General features: G+C 44.8%; 1 protein-coding gene and 1 long non-coding RNA gene across 4 annotated transcripts in view; one reads left to right on the plus strand and one right to left on the minus strand.

Annotated features, from left to right (window-relative positions):
* The window catches only part of Sh3gl3 (SH3 domain containing GRB2 like 3, endophilin A3), a 126862-nt gene that overhangs the window by 104033 nt on the left and 5413 nt on the right, over positions 1–17416 (minus strand). Inside the window, exon 1 of one of the 3 annotated variants that reach the window (XM_059272137.1) lies at positions 5577–5679. The exons of the other annotated variants lie outside the window; for them this stretch is intronic. Coding sequence (XP_059128120.1) covers positions 5577–5606 — 30 coding nt within the window. The 5' untranslated portion in view covers positions 5607–5679. Of the gene's footprint in view, positions 1–5576; positions 5680–17416 lie in introns of those variants that run through there. 3 annotated transcript variants of the gene reach the window in all.
* LOC131917960 (uncharacterized) lies at positions 5848–8771 on the plus strand. Its single transcript, XR_009380789.1, has 3 exons — positions 5848–5941; positions 6914–7043; positions 7715–8771. It is a non-coding gene; the product is annotated as an uncharacterized LOC131917960 (long non-coding RNA).

Here is a 17416-nt window from a genome sequence, read left to right on the forward strand (position 1 = left end):
GAGACAGGGCAGGCAAGAATTCCTAAGGGACAGATAGATGTCACTGGTCAGAATGGTGCAGAGTCAGGTAATACATAAGAAAGCTGAGAGAGTGGGTGTGTGCATCCCACAGACACCCTGACAAATTCCACTGAGGTAGGTCCAGAGGGGGACCAGATGCCTGCTCAAACTCAGAGCAGACACCAAAAAAATGAACCCAAGGCCCAGCAGTGTGGGAAGTCCTTGCCAGATACTTCCCCCTCTGCCTCCCTCTGGCCCCCTCTGCCTCCCTCTGCCTCCCTCTGGCCCCCTCTGCCTCCCTCTGCCTCCCTCTGGCCCCCTCTGCCCCCCTCTGCCTTCCTCTGCTCCCCTCTGCATCCCTCTGCCTCCCTCTGCATCCCTCTGACCCCCTCTGCTCCTCTCTGCCCCCCCCACATCCCTTTGCCCCCTTCTGCTCCCCTCTGCCTCCCTCTGCTTCCACAGATATTAATGCCTACAAGGTGTCAGGCACTGGGGATGGGAACACAGTAGTAAACAAAGTGCATATGACCCCTGAACTCCCAGTGACTGTGACCTGGTACAGCCAGTGGCCACAAGTGGTCATTTTACCTTTTTTGTTTGTTTGTTTTTATATCCCAACCAAAGTTTCCTCTCTCTCCTCTCCTCCCAGTTCCTCCCCAAAAAGACTTTTAAAATTTTTTAAATTTATTTTTTGTCTTCAATACATCCCAACCTCAGTTTCTCCTCCCTCCACTCCTCCTAGCTACGCCCCTCCATCTTCCCTCTCCCCTAGATCCACCACTCCTCTGTTTCCTTTCAGAAAAGGGCAGGCCTCCCAAGGAGGCCAGTGTTCAACAGAACACTGCATAACAAATTACAATAAGACTGGGCACAGTCCCCCACCCCCATATCAAGGCAGGATGAAACAACCCAGTAGGAGGAAAAAGGGTCCCAAGAGCAGACGAGAGAGTCAGAGACACCCCTTCTGCTGCAAGTCCCACAAAAACACCAAACTAACAACCATAACATATATCCTAAGGACCTAGCACAGACCTATGCAGGCTCCATGATCTCAGCTGCACTAGCCACATTTTCAAAGACCCAGAATAGCTATGGATAGTGAGTGGACATGTGGGGGGTTGAATAAGAATGGATCATATATTTGAATGCTTAGTCATCAGGGAGTGGCACTACTTGAGAAGGATTAGGAGGTGTGGCCTTGTTGGAGGAAGGGTTCAAAAGCTCACACCAGGCCCTGTCCTCTCCCTGGGCCTACAGAACAGGATACAGCTCTTAGCTACTGCTCCAGCACCTGCCTACGTGCTACCATGCTCTCCATCATGATGATAATGGACTAAGCCTCTGAAACAGCATGCAAGTCCCCAGTCAAACACTTTGTCTTCAAAGAGTTACCTTGGTCACAGTGTCTCTTCTCAGCAACAGAAACTGACTAAGACAGGCTATCACACGAGGAAGCCCAGCCGCCAGAGTGTGCCCATCTTCACAGAAGCAGCCTTGGGCAACACTAGTCAAGAGCAATGCCCTCCCGCTCCCCCAGGGCACCAGGAGCCCTCCTTTGAGAAAGCTAACCCATCAGTTCAAGCCTCTGCCTTCCCTGGCATCCAGGCTGACGGGGCAGAGAGGAAAGTCGCAAAGATCGTTTTCCTCAGAGCGAAGGCCAGAAAACCAGCTGGCACTGAAATAAAGTTAGTGTATTCAAGTAAGAGAGGCACTCCACCAGGCCAAAGAATGTGTGCCAGGGAAGCGGACACACAGAAAGCAAGAAGGGAATAAGAAAGACCTCCAGTTACTCTCTGAGTTGCAGGGTGGCTTCACCATAACATTGTACTTCTGGACAGGGACCAAACTGAGGTCAAGAACTCTATCCAGAGAAGAGCATAATTGTTTAGATTAAAAACAAGACAACATTAAGGAGGAAAAACAACAAGCTTGGGCCACTTATGGTGGCACATACACTAAATCCTAGCACTCAAAAGGCAGAGGCGGAGGGATCTCTGTGAGTTCAAGGCAGGCCCAGTCAGGGAGACAGGTGGATCTATACAGTTATACAGTTATTTCAAACAAACAAATGGCCAGAGAGACAGGTCAGTAGCTAAGAGCACTGTTGTAATAACATCTACCAACAGGAATCCACACAATACAGAAATAGGCTACGGACCACAGAGCATCAACCAATGAATCAATTTGAAGGATGAAGGGTTGATAAACTTATGAAGGTGAGTCATTAAATGTCAACTGGAGGCTGGAGAGATGACTCAGCAGTTGAGAGGAGAGCACTGGCTGCTCTTTCAAAGGACCCAGGTTTGACTCCCAGCACCCACATGGCAGCTCACAACCATCTGTAACTCCAGATCCAGGGGATTCAACACACTCTTCTGGCCTCTAAGGGCATGAGGCATGTACATGGTGCACAGTCATACATGCAGACAAAACACCCATAAACATAAAATAAAAGAATAGTCATTTAAAATATTTTAATGACAATCAAATTCAAGAAATGGAAAATATCCAAAGACATGCACAAAAAGAAACGTATATGGTCTGCACCAGGAAAGCTGCACGACCAAAGCAGATTTGTGGCATCAAATCTTAGCAAACAACAGAGACTCCAAAGGAGGGGGTCTCGGGCACATGTGCCTTACAGGGAGGGCTATCACAGGGCAGCCTGCCAGAGCCACAGCCCTGACACCAACGCCACTGCAGCTGGGCACACAGGGTGCTTCAAGAACATCCATCTGCTGAGCAACAGCCTGGCCAACCTCAGCTGACGTCACGTTTATTGCCGATCCTTGTAACCAATGAGAGTTGTTTCCAAACAGCTTCTTGACTCACTTGCCTCCTCAAGTGCACAGTTCACTAGCACATTTTTACACTGCAGTATCTACTGCCCAACAGATTCATTCTCTGTATACAACCTCACTTTGCTTGTTGTTTGGGCTGGCGGTGCCTAGGTGACGTCAACGTACACAAATCGGATGTGTTTTTCAACCTTCAACCACAGCATAGACTTAAAAAGAGTGATAATACCCAGGGTTGCCAAGGAAATGGGAACAAGTGAGGACATAATATGAATAATCTTTGGGGTGGGGGGTAAAAAGTTGGGAACTTAGTCAATAGACTACTCCCCCAACAGGAAGGAACACCACTCTGCTGGCTTTTCACAGTATTTTTCCTCTCAAGAACACTGTCTCCAGTAGGAAAATAGGAAACCCAAGATTGTTCTGTGAGAGGAAATGTCAAAACCAGATTCCAGATTCCTTTAAATGCAACCAAAATCACAAAACCAGAGGGTTTTTTGTTTGTTTGTTTGTTTGTTTAAGCCTTTAAGCACTTGGGAGGAAGAGGCAGGCAGATCTCTGTTAGTTCCACAAAGTGAGTCCCAGGATAGCCAGGGCTACACAGAGAAACCTTGTCTCTAAACAACAACAACAACAAAAAAAAAAAAAAAAAAAAAAAACCAACAGATCAGCCCTTTTGTCTCTAAAGGCCGTCACACAATACTGGGACAGCCATCTAAAGGTGAAGGGTCCAGGAATAGAAATATAAAAATGAAATTATAAACCTGAAGAAATGAGAGCTGACAGTCTTCAGCTCTGTCAACAACTAAAGGTTAACTGCTAACAATGGCCCTCTGCTTGCCAGCCAGCTCCTCTGTCAACAGCCAGGGGTTAACTTTTAACGATAACCCTCCGCCCCTTATAGCCAACAACTGCCGTGGACCAAAGTTAACTTTTAGTAGTTGTTTCTATGTGACTCCGAGCATGTATTCCATGTCTGATGCTTACTTTTTACTATAAAAAGGGGCTTGAAACCCACCCCCATTGCCATAGTCTCAGAAGCCCAAACTCTGGCTGGGTCAGTTAACTGGTAAGCTAAAAATTAAGTTTGCTTCTGGTTTTTAGACTTCGGTGGTCTGCACCCCATTATTTGGGTATCCCCACCAGACCTAACAAAGGGACAGGCGTGTTCTCTGAGAACCAGGACTAGAAACACTGCGTTACTCCCCTGCCAACCTGAAATCTCAGTTCTTGAGAGCTTCTTCTGCCTTAATGTAACTCAAGCCAAATACAAATGAACAAAGCCATTTCTGAAGCAACCTGTATTAAACACCGAGCTCCCAAAGTCACCTGCTGCGATCAACTTATTCCTAAAGCTAAAGCCATCTCAGCCACAGTGAGAGACACCAGCAGAGAGGTCCGAGCTCAGCCACCACCCCTGTCCATGTGGAACCCTCAGTGTGCCAACTGTGTCGTTTTTAAGAAGCTACACAAAGTCTACGTGCCTCGGTTTCCCCATCTTCAAAGTGGAGAGAGTAGTATCTTTAGTGTGAGAGTTGGGAGCCATAAAGCCCACACAGCAGTCAGATGCAGGGTCTCCACCTTCTTTGCAACAAAAGTGAAATTTGTCACTACTTGTCAATGCAGAAACATGAATTTATATCAACAGACTTCAAAGGGACAAAAACATAAAATAATAGCTTAAGGGTAAAAGGATTAAAGGGGATTTTCAAAAAGATAAAAAGTAAATGCTGGCAGGCAGAGATGTGGAGAGAGAGAGACTCTTACAGGCCTTTGGTGGGAATGGAATAGTTCAGCCACTGTGGAGAACAGTGTGAGGTTCCTGCAGGGCACATCCAGCAGCCCACTGCTGGTACCTACCCAAAGGAAATGAAATCAGCATGTCTATGAGCCAACAGAATGCCTATATTTACTAAACTCTGTTCACAAGGGCCAGAATAGGGAATCAGGCTGTGTCCAGCCAGAGAAGAATGGAGAAAGAAATTGTGGTACCAACACCCCATGGAATACTATGCCACCCTAAGAGGCAAGAAATGCTGTCATTTGTGACCAACATGCGTGGCTCTCAAGGACATCGTGTCAAGAGAAAGAAGCCAGGCACAGAAGACAAACGCTGTATTACGTCACCTGTGAGATGGGTCATTTATCTCATGCTTGGAGAATAGAATAATAGTTACCAGACACTTGGCAGAGAGGGGCTGGGCAGCAGCGGATCAATGGATGCAAAGTTAATAGAAAGAATATGGTTTGGTGTTCTGTGGCCCACGGGGTGAATATAATTAGTACCAATGCTTTATCTCGAAAATTTAGAAGACAGGAATTTGAATGAGTTCACCTCGAAGAAATGATGAAAGAATAAGATGATGGATGTGTATGTTCATTACCTGAGCTGATCCCTACCCAGTGGGTACATAATGAAAGCATCAAAGAACCTCATTTATGTGCACAAATGTGTCAATTAAAAATTAAAAATTTATTTTCTGTTATAGTAGTTTAATGATATACATGACAGTTTTGAATACATAAATAAAAATAACTTGGAAAATAATTTCCTGCCCAAAGAAATAACTAAAAAATTAATTTTCATCTTTTAAACTCAAACACATCCCTCTTGCTATTTTGATACAGTTTGCAACACTTAACTTTGGTGATTACATTGGCAATTATATAATATAAATTCAGATTTAGTGATAGTACAGAGCAGGCACTCCATCAAGTACCTCATTTACACACTAACACAATGAACCCATACTAGGCACATATAGAGGAGGTACTTACTGTCTCCATTTTGAAAATGAGGATAAGCATGTACACCAGTGTGCCCGAGGTCACAGAGCAGAGAGGTGACCATGGTGCTTCCCTTAGCTGAGGGAAGCTGATGGTACCAACATCCTGGCACCTGCTCCTGCAAGCTTGGGACCATTTATTGCCAACACCGACCACTCTCAGCCTTCAAGCCTTTTCCTTCCAAACCAAAGCAACAGCTTTAGCCCACATGCCATGGCTGTTAGTATCATAACTCAGCAACGACAGTTAGGGCAGTTGGAAGATCCATGACCAGCTTCTACCTGCCTGTCACCCTCTCAGGGTCTCAGCTGTCTAGCCCTGTTCCCTCTAGGGAATGGTGCCAGTCACCATGAGAGGTAACTAAACAGGGCATACGTGTGCTCCTCCTCTCCCCTGACTCTCTTCCCTACTTGCCTTCTGGTCTGAGGTCACCTCTGAAAATAATAAAAACAAACAAACAAACAAACAAACAAACAAAACCCTACTCCACACAACTCCTTGGTTCAAAGTCTATTTACTGTGAAACTCAAACCAATAACACCATAGACACAGCTCAGCTCTATACCACAGGAGAGTCACCACACCTCCAGGGAAGAGCAGGGAGGAAATAGCAGGATGTCCTCCTTGATGTCACACCTGCATCCCCCTCAACCCTTCGAAGGGGTCTGAAAAAAATGCACCTAGCCTTTAAACCATAATTTAAGCAAAGATTCTCAAGTGTGCAATGTAAAATGCTATCCAGTCAGAGGGTGGAGAAGAGCTGAGAAACTAAGTCCATTCCACCAGTGTGCTTACTCTGTGCTCACTTCTTGACACTCAATCACCTACCTCACTGCCTCCTACCCAGCTGCCCTCACCACCTACAATGTCCCCAAAGAGTCCTAAGTGAGCAAATCAGGAGTCTTATCAAAGAAAACCTCTGTATCACAAACTAGGCCTTATGTGACCAAGATCATGAGATCTTTTTTCTGGGAGAGATATTAAATAAATCCAATAACAGTTGATTCTTAAACATCTATGCTCTGGGCTGGAGAGGTGACTCAGTCAGTAAAGTGACTGTCACACAAGCGTGAGGAGCTGAGTGAAGATGCTAACAGCTGGGCACACATCTGTAACCCAGTGCTCTGGGCACGATGAGACCCTCTCTCAAAAACCAAAGTCAATGTGGTAGTTTGAATGAAAATATCCCCCATAGCCTCATGTTCTTGAATAAGTGGTCCTCGGTTGGTGGTTTTGTTTTGGGGAGGTTTAGGAGGTCCAACCTTGCAAGCTTTGAGAGTTTAAAGAGTCTCCCCATTTCCGTTTACTCGCTCTACTTCCTGCTTAAGGTTTAAAGATGTGAACTCAGCTGCCACATCTCTGCTCTGCCATCATGGACTCACCTCCTGAAGTTGTAAGTTGAAATAAACTCACCCTTGGGTTGCCTTCATCATGGGATTTCATGACAGCAACAGAAAGGTAATGATACAGTGGAGGATGGGTAGAGGGGGAGACCCAGCTCAGTGGTTAGGAGCACTTACCTATCCTATTGGTCCACAGCATCTGCTTGGGAGCTCACAACCAACTCTAACTCCAGCTCCAGGATTCCCATGCCCTCCTCTGGCCTCCACAGGATGGCACACAAGTGATGCACATGAAGGCATGCAAGCAAAACCCTCTTACACAAAATAAAAATAGTTTTACAGCCATTGAGCAAGATGCCAACATCAACCCCTGACTTCCATACGTGTGCTCGTACATGAGCATGTAGATATACTACACACACACACACACACACACACACACACACACAGAGTCTATACTGGTCTTTCAGTATTAAACACACTTTATTTTTTATGACAAGCACTAAGGAATTTCTCACTTAAACTAATATTAGTTGATTCCACTCCCAAATACACCCTCCATTTAACTTCTTCGAGGAGATAAATGTACCTCATTTCTTTGAGTATGTATGCCTGAAAACTGGTAAGGGTGCAAACTGATTCACACAGTTTCAGCATGGGATTTCTGGAAAGCCTATGGAACCCACACAGTCTACACCTGTACCAACAGAAACCAGAACCTTCCATTGCTCTTCTACAAACTGACTCAGGTCAACTGAGACTAAAACTGGTCGTTTTCTTTTCTAGGGGCTATGATGAGCCTTGGAACACAGCACAAAAGTTAAAATACACAGTCATGGCGGAGAGAAAAGACACACACAGATGCCACCCCTTAGAATCACTTTTGAGCACAGGGAAAAAGTAAAAAGAAAACAGACAGGAAAAACAGACTCCTGCAAAATGAAGCAGAGGAGACGGCATGAGTCGTGAGGAACTCAAGAAGTACCAGCAAAGCCCCAAACAGCCTGTAAGCCTCACGCAAGCAGGCATACGCTGTGGGAATCTTTCTTCATGGTAACGTTGGCATTGGAACAATGTAGGTGTGAGGTCAAGTGCAGCACTAGCCAAAGTGACTTTGGGAGCTCCAAGCTGCCTAAACTACAAGGGGAAACAAACATGTTCCAGACCTAAGCCCTTCCTGGGTCACCAGAGGAATCAGATTAGGCAAATTAGATCTTTCAGAAAAGCACACACGTGAGCAGTGTGGCTCATATCCATAATCCTACCATTTAGGAGGCTAAGGCAGAAGGTTTGCCCTGAGTTCAAGACCAGTCTAAGCCTCTGCATGAGACTCTGCCTCAAAAAGTCAAAAAAAAAAGGTAGAGATGCTTCTGGGCAAACATGCTCCTCAAACCTAAGCTCTATCCCTGCATCCACAAGGCATCAAGAGAAAGACAGTCCCAGAGAATTGTCCCCTGAACTCATATGGAAGGTATTTGTGCATGTTCACATAACAAATTAAATTAAATTTAAAATAAAAAACCTACAACTAAGCATCTAAACAAAACATGTCATGTTTTGTCCAGACCTCCAGAAATTGTGCATACCAAAATACACTGGCACTGACCCCAAATGCAAAACAGGGGCTGGCCAACCTTTTCTGTGAAGGGCCTGGCAGTAACAGAGCTCAACCCCACTAAGTGCACATCTGTCACAGTATTCAGCTACCCACGTAGTACAAAACATAAGTGAACATCATGTATGCCAATAAAACTTTATCGATGGACACAACAAATTGAACTTCATGGAATTGTCATGGGTCATACAATTTTGTTACCATTCTGAGTTGAAGGGCTGTACAAATGAACAAGCAATAGTATTATTTTAATCTGCTCAGTAGCACACAGACAATGGGCAGGTGGCCTCTGGCACAGATGACCTTACATTATGCAAGGACTCAGCATTGCAGGGCAGAGGACAGAGGAGAGCCATCCGGACAAGCGCTCTTGTATACTGGGCTGTCCCCAAGTCCTGGGATGATGTTTCCCAGCTGTGTGACCTTGAGTGGGTTCTATTTAACCCTACCATGATGTCATTCTCTCTTCTGCAGGGGGAAGGCCACCACAGCGCCTTTCTGATACAGTTACTGTGAGGACTCAGGAGACCTGCAGCCTCCAGCACATTCTGCACAGCATTTCTATGAAATAAGACTAATTAGTATAATCATTAAGACTTATGCAATGGTTAAGACTCATGCAATGGTTGATTTAATGCAAAAATATTTTCCTGGATAAGAAGATTTTGTTTTGTTTTTTGTTTTTGTTTTTTTATTTTTAGAAATCTTGACTCCTAATTCTTCACTTATAAAAAGCCAATCTCGAAAGAAAGTAAACGTTCGCATTATATACAAAACTAAAAAAATAGTGAAAATGTTCATTCTGACGTAACATCCCAGGGTTCAGCTATCAGGAATCTGGAAACCCCGGGTTTCTCTAAGAGATGTAAGCTCAGCTGTGAAGGAAGAGCACACACAGAAACAGTCACTCACAAGTCACATAGCAAGCGTGTCTACAGACTTCTGTATGAGTGGCAGCTGACAAGGTCTATAAGGAAAGCCCAAGACAAATTCTGTATAACAAACACTGACATTATCCATGTGTGTACCAGGCTGGGGTAGGAGGGACAGAGGTGAGCCACAGATTTGGGGAGGAAAAGAGAACGAATACAAAATGACCCTTAAGCTAAGCAAGTAGTCCTCGCCCTGGCTTTGAAAACGGAAGGGTTTCCTAGCAGAAGTAACTGAACAGGCGAAGGCATGAATGGGCAGAGACTTCTAAAGGATGGAGTGGGGGTGGGATTGGGGGAGGGGTGGGAAGGGTGGGTATTAGCCAGGGTGTGTGTGGCTATAAGCTTCTCTCCATTAGAAATGTCCCCATATGTAAAATTATAATATCTACCCAGGCCATTGAGGTGAGCCTGGGGGTTGGGGGTTGGGAGTTGGGGTTTGGGGAGAGTAACAGGTCAAATGTATTCTGATGGCAAGAGAGCACTGTGTTCTGTTAAGATAGGAGCCACCTCAGCTGTGAAGCTGGGGCATTCAGTGGGGATGGACAGGATGGGGATGTGTGGGAGCCCACAAAGATTCCAACTTGTGGTTTGACTCAAGGTCAGAGTCCCGACAGAGATGGGAGGACTATTTAGTGAGGTAGCATCCACATGGGACTTAGCAAATGGATAGTGAGGCATAAGGAGCCACTGAAATGGTAAGCTACAAAAACAGCCAAGAAGGATGGAATCCTGTAGATTCTAGACAAGATCAAAAGTGTGGTCTGCAGGTCTCTAACGAACGCTCAGGGAAAGGCTGCCAGCTTCAAGCTGAGAACAGTCAAGGAGCAGGGAGAAAAGAAGACAAAGAAAGCCTGGACTAGCACACACTGTCTCCCAAGGATGCGGATGAGAAGGAGAGAATGGTGACATCCACTGTGGTGTCAAACACTCCCAGAGTATTTGCCTATGCCCCGGGGATCACCTGCGAATTTGGGACAAGAGTGATACACACAGAAGTGCATGGGTTTAAGGGTTCTGAGTTCTTTTTAAAAGCAACTATAAATGCAAACCAGTGAAAGTTGTCTTCTCTGTCCTGAAGAAGAATTAACTCGCCAGACTGTGTTCACTGGTCCTTAGAAATCACGTGTTCACGATACAAGGAATATCAGCAGAAGTGGAGCCCTTTGCAGAGAGATGAGAAGGTGTTGTGAACTCGAGAATGACCTTTGGCCTCGCTCACTGGATACATTTAAGGGTAATAGGAAGGAATTACGCTGGTCCTGACACTCCTTGGAGGTTATTCAAGTTTCTCATCTGGTATCATTTATTAAAATTATGAGAATACTTTTAACAGATTACTGTGAAGATTGCGTTTGTCGGTACCTATTACAGTCAGTCAAACCAAAAGCACTCAATAAACAAATCTGGGAATGATTCCAGATATCCCCCCAGTTATAGAGAAGGAAGTCAAACCCCAAGGCAGGTTAGAGTCACTCTCCCAAAGTCACACTTAGAGGTGAAGATGGGACACCAGTTTGCCTCACTCTGAGTCCTGCTACCTTCCTGGTACTCCATGCTCCTCCCCTCGCAATGAACTCCAAAGCTTTCAGCCCGTTCTGTGATGTGGTCCTCACAGCCAGCTGGTAGGTCTATTAGTAACCCCTTTCCAGAGGAGCCGATCAACTCCCATAGTTCTGTAAGCCCAAGACACAGTCAAATACAAGTTGGCAGCCTGTGTGAACAAGCTCTCTCCACCAGCAGGGGTTCACCTCCTGTTGAGTTGGCATCACAGAACACTGTAGAAGAGAACTGAGTGATGGGCACATTTGGTTCAACAATGCCTAGAGAGAGGCAAAAGGAAAAGACAAGGAAAGAGATCCCTCTGTTTCCGCAGTGGTCCTCTCTCCTTTCCTTCAGAATGTGCCAGGACTCCATCCCTACAGAAAAGTAAGAGAAGTGAAAGCCGTGAACCCTCGTGTTGGAGACTTCGGTCCTTGCTTCTTGTGGCCACAGAAAGATGGAGTAGGTGTACTTTCCAAATTCTTCCCAGTGACTATAGCTAAAGCTCTGGGCATTGTCTCCAGCACAAACACAGGAAGACTCAAGAGGAGACAAGAGACATACTGGTCAAAGTCACTGGGCACAGCCCCAAAACGGCATGTTAGCAAGTTCAGTAATTACTAGAGCCGAAGAAACTGGCAACCTAAAAATGCCAGCAAACTCAAAGAAACAGTGTTCCAAGAAAGGCCTGCTCTCTCTCAACCATAGAGCAAGCAAGTGGCCAGCTAGAGAGGCAGAACATTCTTAAATAGTAACTGCTTCACTCAGGTCACACTGAACAGAAAGAAAAAAAATTTAATGATAGGTGGATGATAGATAGATAGATAGATAGATAGATAGATAGATAGATGATAGATGATGGATAGATAGATAGATAGATAGATAGATAGATAGATGATAGATAGATAGATAGATAGATAGATAGATAGATAGATAGATGATAGATGATGGATGGATAGATAGATAGATAGATAGATAGATAGATAGATAGATAGATAGATGATAGATAGATAGATAGATAGATAGATAGATAGATAGATAGATGATAGATGATGGATGGATAGATGATAGACAGACTAACCAATCCTGTGGTCCCATAGTTCACATCAACAAAGGGTGAGATGGAGACTAGACTTTTGCCTTTGGCCAGACTGTGACAAGTTGACTTACCCCTGTCCCCTCCTTGTCCACAGTGTTGAATAGAAACATGATACTGTCATCCTCACAGCACAGTAAAAACCCACCTTCTCAACTTTGAGTGTCAGTGGAAGCCATGTGGGGAGACCAACTTCCATTTCCACTGGAGGTTCCTGCCCTCTTGCCAAGAGGAATATGTCAGATAGGCTGAGTGGAGAGTCAGTTCATCCATCATGACTAGTGGTAAGGAGACCACCCCTTCCATAGTGTAGGGTGAGACCAAGTGGGGAGCAGTAGCAAGGTATTTCCACCCCTCCCAGATAGCGAGACATCAATGGGGGCCTGGTGGGCATCAGACATCCCAGTCCCTCCGCAACAAGGAGGTATTCCTACTTCTAAAGTCAGCCGTGTCTTAGGAACCAGAACCTGGACCCTTCCTCCACCTGGAAGGAATATGATAGTGACATTCCTCTCCTGAACAGAGCAGTGCCAAATAAAACCAACAAATCACAACCATTTAACTAAGATCCAGATTTCAATGAAAAATCATTCATTCCAAGAGTCCAGGAGATTTCAGGTTGAAAAGGCAACTGGTGGGTGGGAACACCAGGCTGACAGATTACAAGTGCAGCATCAGTCTTTAAAGGGAGCAACAGGTAATTGTCAACATGCTTTAAATCGATGAATCAAGAAGAAATCTCAACCAAGACATATAGACGATGCAAATGAGATGCTAGAATTGAAAATTCTGAAGTCAGAATTTAAAACTCTGTGTGCAGCTCACCCAGAGTGCAGGAAACAGAGAAATGTGGACTAGGAGACAGGGTCATACAAATTACCCAACCTGAACAACAGAGAAAAAATAAGCTAGGAGAGAAGAAGACAGCCCCGGGGACATGGGAGATGATAATAAAACATTCAGCATTCATGTCACTGGAGCCCCAAAAGGAAAGAAGAAAGAGAAACAGGGCTGTTAAGCATGCAAAGAAATAGCGAGTGAAAATTCCAAATTTGGCAGAAGATGGAGCCTACTGACTCAGGAAGCCAAGTGAACAACCAACAGGACAGAGATGAACACTCCCCACCCCCGAGACACAGCACAGTCAAACATCTAAAAACTAACGGCACTGGAAACATCTTGAGACCAGAAACAGAAATGACATTTAACCTCCAGAAGGTTATCTATTATACCAGATCACAGCCAAAAGATGAACTTGACACAAATAGCCAATGAACAGATCAGGGAAATGCAAATCAAGCCGACAATGAGCTTCCACCCACTTCAGTCCATACGGCTATTATCAAGAAACCAAATGAACACAAATGCTAAAAAGGGTGTGAAGGAGTGGAGGGAGCCCTCCCACATCATGAGGGGAGCACTTACACATCATGGGGGGAGCCCTTACACATCTTGGCAGACATGTAAATTAGTCCAGGTACTATATAAATCATTATGGAGGTTCCTCAACAAAACTTAAAACAGAGTTTCTATACAATCCAGCTATACCACTGCCAGATTATATACACAAAGATACCTGCACTATTCACAAAATCGAGCTATCGAGAACCAGCCTGGGTGTCCAACGACAAACTAATGGATACAGGACATGTGGTGTGCACACCCAATGGAGTTTTATTCAGCCATGAAGTAGAATGAAATTATATCAGCTGCAGGAAAGTAAGTAGAGCTAGAAACCATTGTGGTCAACCAGACAGTAAAAAGCAAATCCCTCCTACTTTATTGTACAAGCAGAAGCTAGATTAAAGAGACACAAAAGTAGAAGAGACCACTGAGGTGAAGGAAGGACATTGGCAGAAGGAAAGATGGGGATACGATCAAGGCACATTATGTATGTATCTGAGAAATCTCACAAGGAAACGCATCATTTTTGTACAATAAACATATAAAATGTCAATAAAAGAAAAAAAAAAAGCTTTGAACCAGAAACAACGGGACAGCACCCAGAACCCGGAGAGGCGGGTGCAGAGCGCGGAGCGGCACAAGCTGCCGCTGTCACAGGCAAACATGGAAGCGGCCTGGAGGAGTGAGACCACTGGCAGCTTCCTTGTTTGGTGGGGGGAAGTGTGGCTGGCTGCCTGTGACTGGCTGAAGCCTGCCCGCTGTGTGTAATACTCTGGGGTAGATTTGGTGTAAGTTGTAATGTTAGGGTTCATGGGGGAATGCGAAGGGCAGCCTCAGCAAATGGCCTCCTGCTTATTCAAGTTAACATCACAGATGCCGGAAGAAAGTGCCACAGTGGGTTCCAAGAGCAGAGGGAAGAATCGCCACCAGAAATCCTTTGCAGTAAAGGAAAAGCGAAAGCATCCTCGGATGAAAGAAAATTAGAGATTGCCACCAGCCCCTTATACTGACAGAATGGCTATAAAAACAAGTTCTCAAACAAAAAAAAAGGTAATAATAAGAGAGACTTGGGCCATCAGAAAGAAGACAGAACACGCAAAACTACAGAAGTAATAAACTGCTTCCCCTCTTGAGCTTTCTAAATAATTTTTGATGGCTAAAGCACAAATTATAACAGTGCTTCATGTGCATCTAGGTGAATAGAGGATATAATGCATGTAATTACACTGTAAATGGGGAGAAGATGGGAAATAAAGGAAAGTAAGTCCCCTACATTCATTTTAACTGTTACAATGGCAATACTGGTAAACTGTGACGAGATGCTTCCATTTATCCTAATAATTAGAATAGTCACTACCAATCTATACAAAAATATTCATATGAAAACACCACACAGAATTCAAATAAACTTCAACTAACACACAGAAAGAAGGAGCAAAAAGGAAAAGAAATTCAAAACAGAGTCAGCAAAAATAAATTAAAATGGCAGCCTTTAGCCAGGCGGTGGTGGCGCACGCCTTTAATCCTAGCACTTGAAAGGCAGAGCCAGGAGGATCTCTGTGAGTTCGAGGCCAGCCTGGGCTACCAAGTGAGTTCCAGGAAAAGGCACAAAGCTACACAGAGAAACCCTGTCTCGAAAAAAAAAAAATGGCAGCCTTTAACCTTAACATGTAAATAAGTACATTAAATGTAAATGGCCTAAATATAACACTTAAAGACCATGACAGTTGGGGTTTGAATTTGAATGTTCCCCTCAGGCTCACATTTTGAATAGTTTACCCCCAAATTGAAGTATTGTTTGGAAGACTACAGCAACTCCAGAAGGTCAAGCCTAGCTGTTAGAAAAGTCACTGGGGGCAGGCCTTTGAGAGTGGATTCTGGACCTGCTCCTGGTCAGTACCATGTGAGTGGCTGCCTTCCACTGCTTCTGCCACTACAGAAGGAACCACTCCTCCCACCACCATGCTTGTCCTGTATAACAGAAACTGCTCTGAAACTGTGAGCCCAAGATTAACCTTTCCTTCCTTGAGTTCTCTCAGCCAGGTATTTTGTCAGAGCCAACAACCAATACAAACTCTGACTGCACTTTGTCCAAGCAATGCACTTCAAATATTGCAATAACAGGAAGGCTGAAATCAAAGCAGAACTGATTAGCTATACTAATATCAGATAGACATGAGAGCCAAAAAAACAACACAGTGGAAACTGACCTCAAGTTTGGGTTTAATTTTATATGCAACTAGAAGCCAGGGAAGACCTATCACTAGACTAGAATGGCCTTAGATACATTGTTTTATTTTAATATGTATTAATTGTACATATTAATGGAGTTTATATGGTGTTTAATAGATACATATAGCATTCACTTGTTTTCTTATTTCTGGCTTATTTCACTTAAAATATACTATAGTTATGTATTTTTAAACTACAATGACAGGATCTCCTTTCTTCTTTGTGGCTGTATAAGAATCCATTGGGTCACATTTTCTTTACCCATCCATCCACTGAGAGGCACCTCGGTTGACTGTGTAACTCTTGTGACAATAAACGACAAACATGGATGTGCAGGTGGCTCTTAGGCATACTGCTTCCCCTTCCTTTGGTTAGACACCCAGAAGGGGTATGGCTGGCTAACACAGAGCTCCACACTGTTCTCCACAGGGCCTTTTTAAATCTATGTTTCAACAATAATTGATGACTGATGACTTCCTTTCCTCTACAGCATTTTCAATCTTCTGTCTTCTCGAGTTGTATCTTTTGAAAAGCAACTGGCCATGGTGAGCGAACAGACTGTATGTAGGAGGGCAGGCACAGAGGTCTAAGATGGAATGGGAAGCTACTGCAGCCATGGGGGCAGGGGAGCTGACCAGAGCAGACCAGCCACGGCAGAGTTGGAGAGAGAATTAAGGATACACTTTCCAAGCAGAGCCAGAAGGACCACACCAATGAACTGATGATGTGACAGAGGAATCAAGGCCCAGTCCTAGGCTTTGCTTTGTTTTGTTTTGTTTTGTTTTGTTGTATTTTGTTTTACTTAAGGGGCTGAACAGATGTTTGAGATCACCAGTAGAAAGATGCAGAAGGAAACAGACAAAAGTTCCTGTCTACGACTCTCAACCATACTGTCTGAGAGGAAAGGTAGAACTGATTTATGTCTACATTTAGGAGGAGCAGCTGAGCCAGAAATACAGTTTGGAGATTCATCGGTGCATATGCTGTATTTAAATGTGGGTAAGCCTCCTCGACAGAGTGCAAGTCTAGAAAACAAGAGGCAGAGGGCCGGCGGACTGAGCATAGAGGAACACAGGCAGGTGCTGTGCTCAGACCACAGCTGCCTGGTCAAATGTCGCTGAGAGTTCCCATGGGGAAGTGTCCATCAACTGAAGGACACTGAAGACCCAAACACAGGCCTCAACGTACAGGAGAAAACTCAATTGGAATGGGTTGAAAATCAGATGGTTGGCAGAAATCCAAGCGAGGGTGTGAGCTTCCTCAGTGTACCCGCTGATAAAGGGTAGGGGGTATGGGGGTGCACAGCCAAAAGGGGGTTCTCTTTTTGAGAAATAGAGAACCCATAGCTACATGCTGATGGGAATGACTCGGGAGAGAAGAACTGTACTTAGGAGAGCTGCAGCCCCAGGGGCAAAGCCCCCAGACAGTGAGAATGAGAGGGCTGGGCTTGGAGGCACCATGGAGTGACTAGACCCTGTACTGTGTTCCTTGTTACACCCAGAGAAGCAGAAAAACACCCCCACATGAGCAAACAGGGGACCTCTGGACTACTGAAGTGCAGCCCAGAGTAGAGGCATGAACGAAGAGCTGCGACTCAAATATCAGATTCACCAGGGAGGACCCACATCCAGAGCCGGAAACAGACACAGCTCTGCTCCTGGCAGGGAAAG

The sequence above is a fragment of the Peromyscus eremicus genome, chromosome 1 (assembly GCF_949786415.1).
Source record: "Peromyscus eremicus chromosome 1, PerEre_H2_v1, whole genome shotgun sequence".
Lineage (NCBI taxonomy): Eukaryota > Metazoa > Chordata > Mammalia > Rodentia > Cricetidae > Peromyscus > Peromyscus eremicus.